We start from the raw sequence: 18,861 nt of genomic DNA, 5'->3' as shown, positions 1-18,861 counted from the left end.
ATAGCCATGTTCTGATTGTCATTGTTATAGATCAGGGGTGTCCAAACTTTTTGTGTAACGGGCTAAACTTGTCAATCTAGAAGGGTAACCCTACCCTACCCTAGCCATAGATGGTAAATTCTGTATTTTGGATTTTTTTGGATATTTTGATAGGATAGATTTTGTCAAGATGTCCTTCTCCTAAAATGACAACCTTGTATCCATGGCATAATCACTTAATCTCGGAGCACAGTTGAAGCAATTGACACTATGGCTTCTTACAGCTGTGTACAAACCATCGGTTAATGTAATCCTGATTCATGTGAAATGAAAAATTTACCCGAATGTCATAAATTCTCATGAGCTTTGCTAGCTCCTCTGCAATCTTGCCAGTCTTGATGGCCTTGTCTCGGAACAAAGTGATGAGTCTAGGGGTGTGTCTGTCCAGCTCCTTGTAGAATTGAGTGCGCAGGTTAACATTGTTGATTCGGTGGAACTCTGCCACCACCTGTACATGAACAGAAATACACAGAAATGAACAAAGATGAATTAGGAACAGAATTGTGAATGTATTTTAAAAAGTTCTCAGGTTAGCAAAACCAGAGAAATTCTAATCAGAACCAAGGCCAAAATAGAAAGTTATTCGTCATTCTTTGTAATGTTATCTAAAGGAAATTTAAATAAATAAACTTCTAGAGACTTTGTTTACTATGAATGGGGAAAAAAAAGAAAAAAAAAACATCACAGTGATGTGTTGTCATTTTACATCTGCCATTTGCTTTTTGGTAAATTGTTTGAAAATCTAGACTTTTAAAAACTGGGAGAACAGTAAAGAGACAGACAGACATACACACACACACACACACACACACACACACACACACACACACACACATTTTTAATTTTATTTTATTTTTACCTGTGACTCTATAAGTAGGGCTGGCCATCTGTCCACGACGTCTCTCACTCGTGGAGCTACAACAGCTCCAACAATTTCTTGGCGACGTAGGGCATAGGTTGTGTCCATGAGCTTGCCTATGACCAAGTAGTTTCTCTCAGTCTTTTCGACTTCATGCATGATCTGTTCTCTCATTTTTTCCAGAGAGGCTGGGGTTTGATCCTTCGGTAGGTTAGTGATGTAGTTGACCTCAGCTTTTCGAGCTTTCTTTATGTTTTGATGGGGGTGATCATTGTTGGGGTTGTTTTGGCTCCGCCTCCCTGTGTTGATGGCTACTTCTGCAACCCCAGCTTTGGCCAGATTGTTACGGTAAGATGCAAGCTTGTACCCCATGTGGCGTTTCCATCCCAACGCCCCGTCTTCACCAGCTGTCATTCTGAGACATGGATGAGCTCTAATCAAAGCTTGAGCAGCCATTGCCAATTCCTTGTCATGTGCGTATGCTTTAAAACTGTAGATTGTTTCTGCCATTTTTCTAAGGATTTCACTCTTCTGTGATCTCTTTAACTTCAGCAATTTTCCTGATTCTTCATAAACTCGATTTCCTTCTTCTAGTATATGATCCATTTCATAACCAAAACTAGGAACAACAAATTCATCAGGCCAACTCTTCTGGCGCTGTATCGCAGGTACATGTGGGAGTATGTCTGTGTCAGAAGATGCAGTAGAGAAGGTGTCGCTTTCAGGTCTGACAACTCTTAATGTGCCCTTCTCTGGTAACTCCTGGATGTCCACAAGGAGACAAAGATCACCATCAAAGTCCGGATCCTCATAGTGAAGGCTAAAGTCCCCATCCAGTCTTGGCTTGAACCTCTCTTGAATTATTTCTTTCAGCTCCTCCACTGACTTTGGTCGCTCAAGTAGAGTAAGTTTCAGGGCGGTGTCTCGTTCAACATACACACGCAGCACATGCTTCTGGGCAGCAGCCATCTTTTGGTTCCTAGGGGAAGAAAAAAAAAAGAAAAAGGGAAAAAAAAGAACAAACATGAATTTTTATGGAGAGTAAACGTGATACAAACAATGTACACAAGTCCATAGCCTCACTTGAACGATGGGAAGTATGGAAGGACACCTGCTGGAGTGAGGCAGTTTATTCATGGACCCACTGCCCAGCACAGCTCCAAGAGAATGTTGAAGTCAGCTGTTAACCTGCTTCAATAAATCTTCAATGTAATAATATGAAACGTTTTGGTGTCAAGAGCAATCTTCCATCTACGTTGTAAGCACAGAGAGGTGTTTTGTCATTTAGCTCTGATGGGGTGTGAACAGCCAGATTATTTGGGAAAAGTTCGTAAGATCTCAGGTGTTCAATGTAGTGCGATATGTGCCTTTGGCAAAGAAAGACAACACTACTATTAACCAGGAGAACCTGTTCAATTCTACAGAACTTAGGCAGTCCTCCCTCTTGTCCAACAGACAAAAACATTCCTACATTATAATCAGTTCCATCAATGCAGATCTTTGATGTGCTGTAAATAACATTGCTTGCTGTTATTTGTTTAACATATGTCTTTGCAACATCTGGAAGCATTGATAACAGTACAGAGGAGACATTTGATGCTTGCTGGTGAGGTCTGAAGAATCCTGAGGCACTGAGATGAAATGCTACCATGTACTGATGCCTGTCGGCGAGTGTTTTTAACACATTTTTAAAGTTTTGTGTATCGTGTACAACTCTCTTGAAAAAACTGTGTTTTCCCTCAAACCTCATTGTCCACAAGTGTACAAGGGGCCCAAAAAGACGTATAAGGTCAGGATAGTGTTCAATGTAGTGATGCTTAGGACGGAGTTTGAAATCTGGAAAGGCTTCTTTCAGCATCTGTCTATGATCTTGGATCTTCGACTGTAAATACTGGATGGACTCCTCTGTGAATTCTGAAGACAGTGATAACTCTACTACCTCTTTTAAGTCCATTAGCACAGTCCATATCCCATCCTCTTCAGGAACAGCATTTCCAATAATCAAAGGGAGCAGTCTAAGCAATGTGGCATTTTCATGGCCATTACCACCAATGCTTTTCTTTAAAGCAAAGCTCTGTGGTATTTTATGAGGTTTCTCAAGCTTGTCTGTTCCTTGGTAGGGAAATGACAGAATTCTGTCATTCAAATATTCAAGGGTGAAGTATTTGCGACGGATCATCTCTCCAATACACAGGGCGAGCTCTGTAGGCACAATGCCCTCCAAAAGATCATGGAGGGCATCAGGTGGAAAGCCAGTGACAGTATGAAAATGCTCTAGTTGCTGTCTCAGGACACAATCTGCCTGAACACCATTTTGACTCCGACTGACCCCATGCATTACGGCATGCACATCACTATTATGGCTGTCTTTTGTCCTAAGACTGAACTCGCTGCTTGCAACTTCATGAGTCTGAAGTTTAACTTGTGTTGCTGTGCAGAACCTGCAAAAGTGTTCTGCTCTAAAAGACTTTGAAAAGCCTGCCAACTCATGGGCTGCAAGATTGTCACACACCACACACATGACTGTTCCTTGGACTACCTTACCAATAGACTCAATAAATATCCCATCTTGTTCAAGGGTACGGAGGTCTCTCAACAAAGGACCAAGTGCTTTTTCATACCCAAATGTCTGGATGTCAGCCACTTTACATAAAGCAGCAAGCTGAATCACATGCAAGGCTGACCGGTATTTACTGGGAAGATCAGCAAGCATCCAGTATACTGAACAGATTTTGTGTATTTTGCGCGATGTGCCAAGCGGATTGGCTATCTCCAAATCATCAATGTACAAAATTAGTGTTATTTTGAACTCATCTGAAGACAAGAATGTGTTCTCTTTGAAGTACAAACCATCTTGGTGGCTTACATAGACACCGTTTTGTGCCACCTTTGTTTCTTTAATTTTATCAAGAATATCTGTATGACTGAAGATTTTTTGTATCATTTTGAGAATGGGAACATGTACTGCTGTGTGTCCTGGCTGTAGCAGATACTGTACAGGCTTTACCACAGGGTAATTATTTTCGATGAAGGTTTTCCTTCTCTTGGTTGAGGATAACGGCTTCCCCTTAGCTGTGGCACTGACAATAACATTGCAGTCCATAACAGTACTGACAACCTCATTTAGAATTGCTTCACTGACAGTGATATCATGACTCTCTAAGACCTCTCTGATGTCATGTTTGAGTATCGGTTGGGACAAGAAAAATATCTGAGTCAAATGTTCCACTATTTCCTGAGATGCCATTTCTGACACATGAAGAATAGATTGCATCTTTAGAAATAACGATGCCAAGTTATGGTTCAGCTGGGCCTTTAACATGTCTGGGTCACACTGACTGTTTATCTCATCGAGATCAAATGTGTCTGCAGACCCTGGACTGTGAGTTTCAGCAGGTTCCCGAAGACTTTCTGCTGCAACTAGCTCTGGGGCGCTATCGTTGTATGCCAATACAACACATTCACCAAAGCCTGAATCACCACTATGCTTTCTACTTTTGTGTGCATTAAATGCTGAGTAACTATTTGTTCTGTAATTACAGTTTTTGAATGGGCATGGTACCATCTCATGACTTCATAAATGATTTCTCAAGTGACCAAACAGAATTCCCTCAGAAAAGGGCTGTGTGAAGTTACACAAAGGACATATAAAACAACCACGTGCTCCTTCAGTTGCATCAACTCTATGTGAATCATTATGTGATCTTGACAGATGAGCTTTCATTGCCTCGAATGATGGAAAAGTACAAATGCAACTGTCATAGAGACATGGCAGGGGGGACACTCGTGAATATTGGGTATGCAATACAGTGTAGTGCCAAAATAATTGTCCCCGAGTATTTGAAGTTGCAGAACACAACTTGCATTTCCACTCCATTGGGCCAACTTCACCCCTGCAATTAAAACATTTGCAGTCAAAACCATTTCAGCCCTGTTTGCACTTTTGGCTTTTCAAAATGCACTGTTTACACGCATTGTACTTAAAATGCATGTCAATTTTTAAATTAGGTGGAACATAATTATGCCAACAAGTTCACACAGTAATTTAATTTTGTCTGTTCTGTTGCAAAAAAAAAATCTAAAAATTTTGAATAATTCAGGGCAAAATTCTCTAGTTTCTTTGTATTTATTTTTTATTTAAATTAGGACACAAATTATAAAACTCACCCACTGACAACTGGTGAAATGCTGACTCTCTGTAGCGCTCTTTGCAGTCTGATATCTGTAAACAATATGTGCACAAAGACGACTTGTTAATGTTCAAAAACATTTTTTGCACAGCACACACACACGTAGTCAGCTGATCTCATCTGATGCAGATCTGCTCCTTGATCAAGTGACATTTGTCCGGATTTTTGGCATGAGTGACGTCGAATCAGCACCGCAGCTGGATGGCCCGATTTACATACCCAGCGCAGCTGATACTCACCACAATAATCTACTAAGATTATATGCACTCCTGTTATTAAGTCCAGTTCAGTCTGTTAATGTTAACCGTTTCAAACTAATGTTAATAGGTGTGTTGCTAAGCTTAATAACTTAAATAACAAACTTGAAATTTACCCGTCCTATTTTCCCCTTTATTGTTTTTTCTCTGTGCTGTAAATCTTCTGTCTAAGAAGAAATCTGAAGCTGCTGTTCTGAAAATGAGCTACCAAAACTTTTTCTGAATGAATCAATAAAGATCAATTTATGGAAAGCTGTGATGAAGGCGGTTTTGTCTTTAATTATATTCAACAATATAACATATTCGACCACTTTTAAGTGATTTTGTGATCTTTAATACACTTTAATACACTAAAGTTAAGGTTTTTTACCTAATTTCTAGTAAGTGGCCCAGCCCCTCCTATATTTTTATGTATGTGGCCCTCAGTGAAAAAAGTTTGGACACCCCTGCCTTACAGGTTAGGGAGTATTTGTGATCCGCACAGTCTGCATCAATGATTCTTTCTTAGCCTGGGAGCAGAACGCGGCTCTTTATTTTCATTTCATTTCAATTTATCTAGCAAAGATCGATAGGGTCTGGCTTAAAGGTGTCAAGGAGGCGCCTCAGTCTGGCTGGTTGAGCCTTGTCGAATTAGCGCGAACAATTTAGGTGAACTTCGTTCGTAGCACCGAGTTTGACCAGTGTGTAATGTTAGGCTGAATCAGGCGATGCATTTTTCCGCAAGGCTTGACTTGTAGAGCTCGCTTAGTGGAATACCCCTCTAAACTGTTAAAAGAACTTCGAGATTATCTCACAACCACACATTTGAGACTACGAAAAAATACAAACATGTGTCTAATTACCATCATGATAACACACTCATGTTGTTTATTATTGTTCGCTTCATGCTAGCACACACACATAGCTCAACAGCGTAAACTACTGACTGTGTAACACGGACACTTATTGAAATAAGTATACTCACAATACGCACGTGCATTACCGGCGAATACGACAACCGGTAGAAACGGACAGTAGAAAATTTTAGTAGAAAGTTCAAAGGCATGGAGCTTTTTTTTTTTTTTTTTTTTTTTTTTTTTTCTTTTATTAGTAATATAAACATACAAACAAAATGCACCATATATTACAGATTCAGAGAATAAACATTTCTTACATATTAGCAACTTTTATATATAGTGAAAATAAAATATAAAGATGGGGTCACATAAATTAACAGATTATTAACTCACTAAATCAAAATCTTCTACAAAGGAAACAAAAAAAGCAGCCTTTTTCTTTTTAACTAAAGTCAAAGATTTAACCAACAGGTTTAGGTCGTTTTTCCAGTGAGCCAGTGTTGGTTTAATCTTAAAAAAGCGACATTTATGTATAAAATACTTACACAAGATTAATAACACATTAACACCATAATTAGCTTTCTTTTCTTTCAAAAACACTCCAAACATTATCATATTTAAGGTAAATGGGGTAATTTGAATCCCACTGGAATAAAGCCAGGTATGAAAATCCAACCAAAATATTTGTATAAAATTGCACAAAAAGAATAGATGGTCCAAATCCTCCTCTTCTGTTTCACAAAATACACAATTACCCGTTTCTATTTTGAATCTATCACTAAGGAGTCTATTTGTCGGGTAAATTTTATTCAAGATTTTAAATTGGACTTCTTTCCCTTTAGGAGGGATAGGGAAGGTGATATAATCAGTTCTTATTTTTTCAATTTCTTCCCTTTGGAAATCTTTTAATATGTAATTACGTCTAAGTAAATTTGGAGAATAAAGACTCCTTAATGAAGATCTAAGAAACTTATTGTTGCATTTAACATCACAAAATCGAATACCATCTATATATAATTGCCTTAACTTGGGGGAGATGTCAGAATATATTATATCATTTACAACTATGTTTTTAAGTGACAATGGAATGGATTTTATAACCCGATTAAATTTACTTTTAGAACATTGGATATTAAACTTTTGGCAAAAATCTTGATGTCCTAGAACATGTCCTTCCTCATCTACAAAATGGGCAATTGCCCAAACACCTTTTGATAACCAATCTTGAATAAAAATAGATTTTCTGTTCATCAGTATATATCTATTGTTCCAAATTGGGCTATTATGTGGAGTGAAATTATGTTTAAATAACATTTTCCAATAAAGAAGGACCTGTTTATGGAATTCAGAGAGTTTAGCAGGTAGCTTAGTAATTTCAAAGTCACACTTTAGGAGAAAGTCGATACCCCCTAGTGTGTTAAAGACCTTACTTGGTATAAAAAACCAAATGGAGTGTGGATTATTTAGGAAGGATTTTAACCATTTAAGTTTCAAAACACCATTCATTATGTCAAAATCAATTGCGTTTCCACCGCCTTCAATGTATGGTTTAACCAAATCATCTTTAGATATATAATGGCACTTATTCCTCCAAATAAAATTAAAATTCAAGCTATTAATTGTTTTAATAACTTTATTCGATATTGATAGAGAGTAAGCTGGATATATAAATCTAGATAAACTATCCATTTTGGTTAATAATATTCTTCCAAAAATTGTGATGTCTCTTTGTAACCACTTATTTAGGATTGTCTTACATTTGTCAACATTATCTAAAATATTTACTTTTTCTAAGACTTTGTGATCTTTTGAAATTGTGATGCCCAAATATTTTACCTCCCTCTTCACCTTTATATCGTACAGTAATTGTGAATTACACTCCTTTAATGCCAATAATTCACATTTATTTAAATTTAACTTTAAGCCTGAAGCTTTTGAGAATGTAGTGATTATTTGTTTTACCAGGGGAATCTGATGTTCATTTTTTAAGAAAAGAGTAGTGTCATCCGCAAGTTGACTAATTATTAAAGAATTGTCCATAATCTCAATTCCGGCAACGCTGCTGTTTTTAATTAGAATTGCGAGCATCTCCACAACCATTATGAACAACAACGGAGAGCTTCCACACCCTTGCCTAATTCCTCTTTTGACGCCAAATATTTTACCAGTGCCATAGCCTAATGACACAGAGCTATTTATATCATTATACAGTATATCTATTATCTTCCTAAATTTATCCCCAAATCCAAATCGAGTTAGTGTTTCTAAAATAAAAGGATGTTCTACTGAATCGAAAGCTTTATAAAAGTCCAAGAAAAGAATAAAACTGTCATCACTAATCAGATCATTGTAGTCCAGTAAGTCTAAAACCAATCTGATATTATTATGAATGTTCCTGTCTTTCAAAAACCCTGATTGTGTCTCACTAATTATACATGAAACCCCTTGTTTGAGCCTTGTTGCAACTGAGCTAGAGAAAATTTTATAATCTGTATTTAATAAAGTTATGGGCCTTAAGTTATCCAATTGTCGTTTATCTTTGTTTGGTTTAGGAATTAATGTAATTAATCCTTGTTTCATGCTAGACATCAATTCTCCCTTTTCAATACTGGCCAGTATAGCTTTGAATAAAATTTCCCGTAAGTCTTCCCAAAAAAATTGGAAGAAATTAACTGTCAGCCCATCTGGACCAGGGGATTTATTAAGTGCCATTTTCTTAACAGATGCATCTAATTCTTCAATTCTGAAGTCAGATTCACATAATTCCTTAAATGATTCATCAATTTTAGGGATCAGATTATCTATTTGATCAAAAAAGACATCACAATCTGCTTGGGAGAACTGTGAGGAGTATAAATTGGAATAGAATGTATAAGTTTCATTCTCCAAAATTTTAGGGTCGTCACATTCAATGCCATCAATTAACAGAGAAGATATAAAATTTCTTTTCTGTCTGCTCTTTTCTAAATTAAAAAAATATGAAGAATTTCTTTCCCCCTCCTCAATCCACTTGGCCCGTGAACGCACAAAAGCTCCTTCTGCTTTATTTAGGTAGAGCTGATCTAATTTAGTTTGCAACTCCATAAGTTTACTCCTTTCTTGGGTATTTAGATCATCTTTACTACAGCAATAAGTAATTTCTTGGAATAATTTACATTCATATTCTCTTTGCTTTTGACTTATGTTTTTACTGAATTGAATACTAAATTCTCTAATTTTGAATTTAATGAATTCCCATTTATTGATATATCCTACAATTAGATGATCAGCCATAATATCTTTTATAATTTTTTTGACTATGTTGCAGTAGTCTTCATTTTGTAAAAGTTTGGCATTGAACTTCCAATAAGTTCTTTTATTTGATTGTCTAATTTCCGATTCTAAGCACAGTTCAATAAAGCAATGATCAGATAGAGGTGCATTTGACATTGCAACTTTTACAGTGTGGCTAAGAATGATGTCACTTCCTAGCCAATAGTCTATTCTAGATTTACAAGCTCCATTTGGTTTAAACCAGGAAAAGCTCTTAATTTCTGGATTTCTTACTCTCCAAATATCTGTCAAGTTGTTATTAATCAAAAATTCTATAATTAGGTTATTTTTTTGTGGTCTACCTGTCCTTGAGGGCCATCTATCAGTCCATTCATCAGGAGTCATATTCCAATCACCACCCATTAAAATGTATTCTGTAGGGTATCGACCTTTAAGTTCAAAAATATTTGAAGTTATATCTTCTAACATAATTTTATTCTGACTTTCATTGTTATATCCATAAACGTTGACTAAAATGAAAAACAAACTTTCAACTCTCATTACAGCAATCAACCAATGACCATTCAAGTCAGTTCGTTGTATTACAAGATCCCCGGGAAAGTTATTGAATAAAATTGCTACACCCCCCGACCTCATTGAGCCATGGCTAAACAGGATTTTGCTACCCCATTGGTTTGACCAAAAAGATACATCACTATCAGATGAATGAGTCTCTTGTAGAAAAATACAGTTTGATTTTTTACCTTTGCAGTACAAAAATAAGGCTTTTCTTTTAACAGATTCTCTTAAACCCCTAACATTTAAAGAACCAAAACAAATGTTAACATTCAACATGAACTATAGACAGAATATCACTCACCACGTGAGAAAAAGAAGAAAAAAAAAAGTACTAAATGCTGAGCTCCTCAGACCGCGAACAAGTTTCCACTATTTCAGTTTTTGTCATTTTTAGTTCTCCTGTCTTTCCTCAACTTTGCGTCCATCAATGAAGGCATGTGGACCACGAAAGTAGGCCCGTTTACCCGCACGTCTTGCTTCCTCCACCAGAGGCCATAGGCGCTGTCGATCTTGTATGTCCTCCTGCGGCAACATCTCCGCGAAGCTGATGCCTTCTTGCTTGCAGGTTGAAGAGTCTTTGGTGCGCCTCCACAATTCTTCTTTAATTCGCCTCTGTGTGAATAGAATAATGATGTTTCTGTTTCTGCCATCAACTCGTTTCCCTAAGCGGTGGACAATATCAACGGCCTCTTCTAAGTTCAAGTCAGGGGCAATCTTCTGAAGCGTTTGCAAAACCTTCACTCTAATGTTTTCATCTTTGTCTTCCTTCACCCCTTTCAGTTTTAGGCACCACCTCATTCGGTAGCGCTCTTGTTCTTTCACTCTTCTTTTCAAGTCTTCATTTTCTTTAAGCAGCTGTTCATTCGCATTTGCCAGTTTAACAACTTTCAATTTGCAATCAACTATCTCTGCAGCATTAAACTCTACAGCCTTAGCCAAGCTGGCAACCATAGCTGCACTTTGTTTGTTTTGTTCCTTGATATCCTCCAGTTGTGCTTCAAATTTTTTGTCAAGTCCCATAATGGCTTCAAAAATAGTTTTATTGGAGATATCATCTTCCTTCTCTGAAGATTTTGTTCTTTTCTCCTCTGGCGGTTGTTTTGAAGGAGTTGGCGGCGCCGAGTCTGTTCCCCGTTCTCGCTTGTTTAGGCCCACGTTGGCAGCTTCAGTGCTAGCATAGCCATGGTCACTGACTTTAGCATGCGACGACGTCTTAACAATGGGGTTTGACGGCACAAATTGCAGCTTTGCATTCTTAATAACCTTTTGGGCATCCATAGTTATAGTTCGAGTGGAAAGAGAATAAAGTTACTTAGTAAATTTTGCGGTCTTTCGGAGCTCCTGAAAAAACACGACTGTTCAAGCCGCCATCTTGGTGCCTCCCTCCAAAGGCATGGAGCTAGAACTGCCACCGTCAACTTCCCGGGCAAGAATACAATGCATTATGGGAAATGTTGTCCCCCACGGAAAACCGCCAAAACGTTACACCGTTCTAATTTGAAATAACATTACGTATTTGTCACATTCGAAAACTTCTAAAATTACAATTACTTGGATTCGAATTCATTTATAACAAACATTCACTGTGCGCAAAGTACGAATGTATTTCCAGTAAAAAAATAAAAAAGAATGTTTATCGAAATTAAATTTAAACAAAACAAAAACACGTTAGACTTACCAAATTTAGGGCAGTTGATGAAAAAAAATAAGGTGGTGGTCGTGGTAGGTTGAAGTTGGGGACTCTTAATCCACACGGGCTGGCCAAATCTTCCCTGCATCAAGGTAAATTCAAGATGGCTGACTCAGCTTTCCTGAGGGAGCGACAAGACTCCACCCACCAGAACGTCACTAATATATGCTTCTTAAACTTTTTGAGCGTTCCGAACAAATTAGCTAAAAAATATTGAGCCCTATTCAATTAAAGTTGCATAAAAGCCAACAGAGCTCAATACTTTATAGTTTGCTCAACTACAAAACGACATTTGAGTGTTATGAGCTTATTAGTTATGAGCTAGAACAACTGTTAGGGATTACAGTGTATTTTAAACGGTTCTCTCAAACAGACACTTTTTCCATTTGGATACAAAGTCCCTCCTGCCTATACTGGTACATAAGTGCTGTTTTTCTTTTAAGGGCTTCACCACCGTGTCTTCTTTTATTGCTATATAACTGGCATTCCCTTAACTGTCCACTCCTTACATCTAATATCTAATACATTTAGTGTGAAAAGTTATTTTCCAATGAAGGATGTCAAGTTTGTAATCATTTAAAATAGTCTGACTTTGTGGGCCCATTTAAGATGGGATTATATAAGAGGGGTTTTGCCTGGGTTTTCTCTCTTCAGTGTTTTTTCACAGAGCCTTCATCGGTGTGTTGCACCAAACATATCAGCCCTCTGCTCTGCAGTAATCTCTAACGTCGAGTCGACCTTTTTTCACCTCTTTTTGTTTATGACATTGACACTGATGAAAATGTCATTGAGGTCAGGAAAAGGTGGTTAGGAGAACTGATAAGGAAAGGAGAAGAATCCAAAGGACCTTACACTAATCTCCAGCAGTGTAAGTCCAGATGATTGTCATGTTGAAACCACAACGTTCAGAAGATAGACTACGATATGGCTCTTTTAACAAATCACCCCAATGTGTTCTAACCCTGATTCACACAGGTCATGTAAATGAGAACGGTGAAAAATATCCCTTCATCACAAAGATTGGAATTTTTAAGAAGACAAACCACATTCAGCCAGATTTAGTTACAGTCTGCAGCAGCACAAAGCCCTGTTTTGATGTTGGAAAGCTACGGGATTTCCTCAAGTGGCATTGTGTCAATTATGCTACTGAAAGTTGTGAGCAGAAGCATTTTAGCGACTGGCCTCATGGAATATGTATTTCTATGAGTTTTCCTTTCAGGAGGGGAATATTTAAAAAGTCTTTGGCACACAATTTACCACAAATTAGTTCCAAAAAAAATCCTATCTTGTGTCTGCTGTGGTTGCAATAGTCGCTACATGGAGTGAATATGTTTCTTCTTTATTATGTTGATTGTTTTGATAAATGGTCAGATGGTCCATTGCAATGAATTGTGGGATGGCATGTTGTCCTTTCCTTTCATAAAGGACAGTCCCAGTGTATCCTATGCTAAAGTGGACTGATCATTACTTCTGCCTACCTGCAAAATTTAAATCCAACTCTTCTCATCATTTGCTGTCAGATTGTTGCACTACCTTGATGGTTGCATCGTTTGGCTGCACGCTTTTCATTTTTGGGTTTGAGATTATCGCCTCTCTCACCTTGCCTTTTGCTCCTTGTCCAGATTCATGCCTAGCTGAGCAAACGTGTTTCATGCCCATCAGCATAACCTACCTTTGTTCAGAGTTACTTGCTGGAGAGCAATATGGGGATCATTCTGGGATTAGCCCAGTGAGTCACGTTGATTGCAGAGGTTGGATTTGGATACTTTTTGAAAAAGAACCCATTACATAACAGTCACGACTGTGGTTAATGCTTTGGTGTCATTTCACCTTGTTACACAGGCGGTAAGATTAAATTGAGTCTAGTTCACCCACAAACACCAGTGTAAATGGGGATAGGGGTGTGGTGATGTGACAGTTGGCATGCAACACAAAAAATGTGGTGAAACCAAACCAGGCTTAAGATCTCAGAGGGAATTAATTCTGTTTTAGAGTTGTCCAGAATGAGGAACTGAGTCCTGCAATCCTTCGAAGGATTCTTTGCCACTGTAGGAGAAGGAAAAAATGGAAATACTGAGGGTTTTTTGTCACAATTGCACATGATGAAAACATGACAACCTTAAAATTTGATTCATACATAGTGCAGGGGGAGGGGGATTTTCAGCTTTGGCAGGAATGAGGTAGGACTGCTTATGTTATAAGAACGTAAAAGGGTAAAAACTTAGATTAACCTCTTTTTTATGCTTCCTGTGCTCACAGCCAGCGCTGGGACCATAGCTGGGGTAACTGCTGTCTTTCACATCATACAAAGCCAAAAGTAGAAAAACTGTCACAATCTGAGAGTTTCGAGCAGCCTGAGACTCTTTGTAACAACATGTACTGTTTGATGAAGCGTGTAGTTAAGGCCTTATCAGGTGACCCTGAATGGTTGCTACTATAGGCTTAGGCTGCTGGGAGATTCCCATGATGCACAGTTTCTTCTTCACTCACTTTTTTTTTACATCACTCTATGTTGGCAGATGATAGAGCATCACATTCAATCTGCAATTTTTGTACATAAATTGGAAAAAAATGGCACTTTGTATTTTTATATAAGAATATGGTTAGAATTTATTTCTGTTAAGCCATAATGGAATATACTGACTTCCTTATCAAACAAACTATCTCTTACATGATGGGGGATGGGTCCGATTTTTTATTTTTTAAGTTTCTGCCTGCTTTATTAATCTAAACTAGAGGGTAGGAATGACAATTATTATTAAAAGCTTAATCTTTAAATCTATAAGTGAAACGGAAAAGAGAAAAGGCATGAGATGACTGTGTAGTAGATGAAGTGAAAGAAAAAGAGAGCTCTCGCTCTGAGACATTCACCTCTGCTCCGAGAAACCAAATTTTCCCCCTCTGATGTCTGCCTACATCCATCACTCATGCTCCTCCTCTCCTTGCCTTCCCTGCTCTGAGAGTCTGTACTCTCTCTGATAAATGAGAGGAGCCCTGGTTGAACCTATTAACAGTGTGTAATACCGCTCAGTCTGCAAATAGCCCACACTGTCCAGACCTACTTTACACTTCTCAAGGTAGCGGTGGCCTATTAGGCCAAGTTTGGGCTGTGCCATGTTGTCTCTTGTTGGGTAGCCGTTTCTGTAACTCCCTCTCTCCTTTTTTTTGCCTTGTGCCTTTTTCTGCCCTTCTGCCTCCCACCACGACTTTCAGTTCCTCCTCCCCAGTTGTCTTCCTCTCCTCTTTGTGGCAGTTTTTCCTCTCTCTCTTCTCAAGCTATCCTTGGCCCTATTAGTGGTGGCCAAATCAGGAGAGTAATCGACCTGAAAATGGCATCAATCAAAGAATGTACTTGTACCTTCACAACCTCATTTACTTTACTTTTTTAGAAGTTGGTCTTTCTTTGCAGCCTATTATTCACTCTCAGAGGGGAATATCACATTTTACTGTAGAAACATTTCCAAGGGTTTGTAGCTGAACACAGCCACAAGTGGCAATTATTAGATGATGCCACATTACAGTCCCCTTAATTTCCCAAGATGCTTTGACTCAGACTCCATAGAAGGCATAACTGATGGTTTGGCAGTGGGTGGCTGCAAGGCGAGCGGGATGAGGCCATTGGAAGAGTAAAAGGTAGGCTGTACCCCGTACAAGCCTTGTGTCCTTAATAAAAAGTTTTGTGAGCCTATTAAGGTCATTAACCTTGAATGCTTTGAATAATCTCCAATTGAAACACTAACTGGCAAAGCAGCCCTTTGATTGGTCTGTCTGAACCCTTTTTTTATTTTGCAGCTGAATCCACAAACAAAACAGCAAATTGTTATTTATATTTCAAATATTGCTCTTTGCTGTTCTTAACTTATACCACATGGCTTCAGGTTTAGATCATGAACTTGTCTTCAGATTTAGTTATAATCAAAAGGGTACCAGCTAACAGTTCCTTTAGGCTAGCAATTATTGTTCTACATTCAAAAGTAGAGAGGTGGAGATGGTGATGTAATCTCCCTCAATGGGCAACAATTATTGTTTCAGCCTTGATGTTAGTTGGCAACTTCAGAAGTGCTTTTGTTTATGGGTTGTGACAGGAACAAATTAGTGGAAAAATTTTTTGCATGGGAAGTCTCTGAGTGTGTTACTGGTGGTTATATTTGTTTGTATTTGGGCAAACAGTTAGGATGTGACTGTTTCTGATCAATGATTTGGAAAGATCATACTGCAGAGATCTAAACACTCTGGGAGTGAACGGTCACCCGTAAATGCCCCACACTGATCATGTAGTTCAAAGTCAAAATAAAAACTCGTAATCCTGTTATGCATTATGTCCCGTTCACTACAAAGACAACTGTATAAATCTGCTCTGTTTATGCACAGTTGTTGAAAAGTTGAAAAGCACAAAATGTGTTACAAGGACTAAAATTTTGACATTATCATCAAGTCAAACTTAAACAAAGAAAACCTTGTTAAATGTTTCAAATTTTATGAATGTCATCCTTGGGAGGACCCGGCCTTCACGGCTGTTGGTCTTTCGAAGAGCGAGAAGGCCGGAAGTGCGAGGCTGTAAAATTGGATGGTCTAGCCTTCAGACTTGTGCCACCATCTCGGTGGAGTTTAATAAACTCAGCCGTCTGCTCCTAATGCATAACAGGACACTGGAGTAAACTCTCGACCATCTCACATTTCTGTTTAATCAGTTTTCTGTTTGACGTTTATTCAGCTGTGTGAAAACTAGAACTTTAATCTCAGCCAATCCGATTTACTCAGGAACAACTAAAACAGTGAAAAAAGCCACACAATAACATTTTTAAGTTATCCGAGTGTCACAGTCGGACGGTCCTCCCCGAACGACCTTGCTTGTTTTTATTTTGGTGTGTGTGTCGGGAGTTTGCTGTTCTCTAGTGAGCCTCGACCTCCCGGTCAGCTATCGAGCTGGTGGGTAACAGACGTCTCCGAAAATGTCGGAGCACTTTTGCAAATATGTGATGTCTTGATAAACCGAGCAGATATTTGAAGTTTACAGCTACATTCTCGCCTGAAAATATCTTAAAGGTTTATTTTGTGACCCTGAAAGAGTAATGAGAGTAATATTAAAACTTAGTAGTAGCCGCCATTGTTGGAAACTGGAATTGGCTGGGCCACGCTACGAATTCTGGGATAGGTTGGGCCACGAAGGATACACCCGACCCGTCCTTCAAATCTGGGGAAAAGGAGGACGCATTTGTCGGCCTTTGTCGCCTGGCTGTGACGTAATCGGCTTTCAAATGCGGCCTCAGAAGAATGCGGCCTAGGTTTGGGGGCACAGCTGCAGGAAGTGCTGCTCACACCTCCATTCTCATGAAGGCTGGTTTTAAAATTCTGACATGATGACAGTAAAAAGCTTCAGAAAGAGGATTTCACTAACTGACAAAGAACATCACGAAAAACTAATCACTAAATCCAACACAAAAAATAATAAGCTAAATATTTGCATACGTTATATTTAAAAATACTTAAAGGACAAATACTCAAAGTCATTTTAGTCGTAGAGTTTAGAGCATGGTTATCTTTTTTGTAACATTCACTGTGATCTGCGCGGTGAAGTCATCCTCCAGGGTGAGGAAATCGACAAAAAAAAAAAAAAAAAACAACCCTTAATAGGGCTTTGGAGTTGACGTCACGCCGCAATGCATTGTGGGAGCACAGCTCCATTTTCGGGGTCTACGAATCAAAACAAACACACTGTGTTGGAACGACGACGACAAGAAACATGCTTAAAAGCAGCTCAAAAGAAAACGGACGGTATAGAGACCGATTGCGTCCAGAGGCGAAGCAGCGGTACTTGAAAAAAAATAGAGTGCATCGCAAATCTGGACCCATATGAAATACGGCAGTGGAGTAAAGACCCAGACTACTTACCGCCACTGTCCTACCCCGATATCTTCACGTATCTTGTTTGTGGAGTAAGCGCTTACACAGCGAACCAGTTTCGTAATTACAAGTCACTGGAGGCGCACATCCAATTTACAAATGGCTGGGTGCAAGATTTGGCTATTTTCAAGCCGCCAAACTCTGAGTACGTCGTCAAAGGAAGTCAGCTGGAGTGCATCGAGTGAAATAGCCATTTTCCACCCCCCACCATAATTAATGTTACACATTTATCATTGAACTGCTAAAATATCGTTATCATATTATATGCCCATAATTGTAAAGTACATGCAAATTAACACATTGATAATCGGGTAAATTATTAACGCCAATTTGTGTCCTTCCTGTCTCATTTCATTTATTGTCTTTACATCAACCAATCAAGTCACTCCATTCTATGTTTGATCGCAATTTCTATAACTTCCGAGACCACCAACGATGATATTATTCAGCTATAAAGTGTGATGTGAACATATTTAGAACTTACCGGAATGAAAATGTCTTGAGCACACCAACTGATATCTGGAGACGTAACAGAACTTGATATCAGCTCGTCTCACGGCTGCTATCCAGGCTAGACGCCTTCGTTTGGTAATATCCGATACATGAGCTCCTTCATGTTGCTTCCAGGTTGGGAAAGCATAAAAAGACAATCGAAACTTATTCCCGTGCCGGTCGTAAGATCGAACATTGCAGCCGACCACACAGCAAGTACGAACCATGGCTATGCTTTCGCTCCTTACTTAGACCCCCAAAATGGCGGATCGGGCCAAAATCCTTTCCACGCCCACCCCCGTGACATCACGCTCCAAAGCCCTATTGATGAGATCATGTGACTGGGGGGTGGGGTGGGGGTGAGAATTGCAAGACAATTGTCATCCACCCTGCATTTGTTCTTGGCAGAGTTTTTCTCTTTCCTGGAAGGTCGTTGTTTTTGAAAAGAGGAGAGCAGGCAAATTTTAAAATCATGTATGATTGATCTTTTTTTTGTTTGTTGTTTTTTTACAGCTGATGCTGGAACTAACGCACAATGGTTTATTCTGTAGACGTGAGCCTTCCTCACTCTTTTAACTGTAACCCAAAATACTTCTTTAATGTGAATGGGAGTCATTTTTTTCGCTCGTTCTCAGCTCCACTCTGCAAACTGTCAACATAAAGGAATTCTTCAACATGCCTGCTTACCTGAAAGTCATGGATATCAGTAACTATTTATCTAACAACATTCTGTGTTCAGTATCTATGAACTAATGTGCACCGT

At 38.7% G+C, this 18,861-nt stretch overlaps 1 protein-coding gene across 1 annotated transcript in view; it reads right to left on the bottom strand.

The window, feature by feature from the left end:
• The window catches only part of LOC308408769 (uncharacterized protein), a gene marked incomplete at its 3' end in the record, with an annotated part of 19,460 nt that extends 1,048 nt beyond the window's left edge, over nt 1-18,412 (bottom strand). The window contains exons 1-4 of the mRNA XM_080901181.1: nt 18,091-18,412; nt 5,066-5,120; nt 899-1,877; nt 320-487 (exon numbers count right to left, since the gene is read on the bottom strand). Of these exons, the coding sequence (XP_080757307.1) occupies nt 320-487; nt 899-1,877; nt 5,066-5,120; nt 18,091-18,325 (1,437 nt within the window). The 5' untranslated portion in view covers nt 18,326-18,412. The remainder of the gene's footprint in view (nt 1-319; nt 488-898; nt 1,878-5,065; nt 5,121-18,090) is intronic.
• Nucleotides 18,413-18,861: the final 449 nt, after the last annotated feature.

The sequence above is a fragment of the Rhamphochromis sp. 'chilingali' genome (assembly GCF_963969265.1).
Source record: "Rhamphochromis sp. 'chilingali' genome assembly, chromosome: 13".
Taxonomy (NCBI): Eukaryota; Metazoa; Chordata; class Actinopteri; order Cichliformes; family Cichlidae; genus Rhamphochromis; species Rhamphochromis sp. 'chilingali'.
The sequence above is the reverse complement of the archived record's forward strand: the minus strand, read 5'-3'. Positions and strand labels throughout refer to the sequence as shown.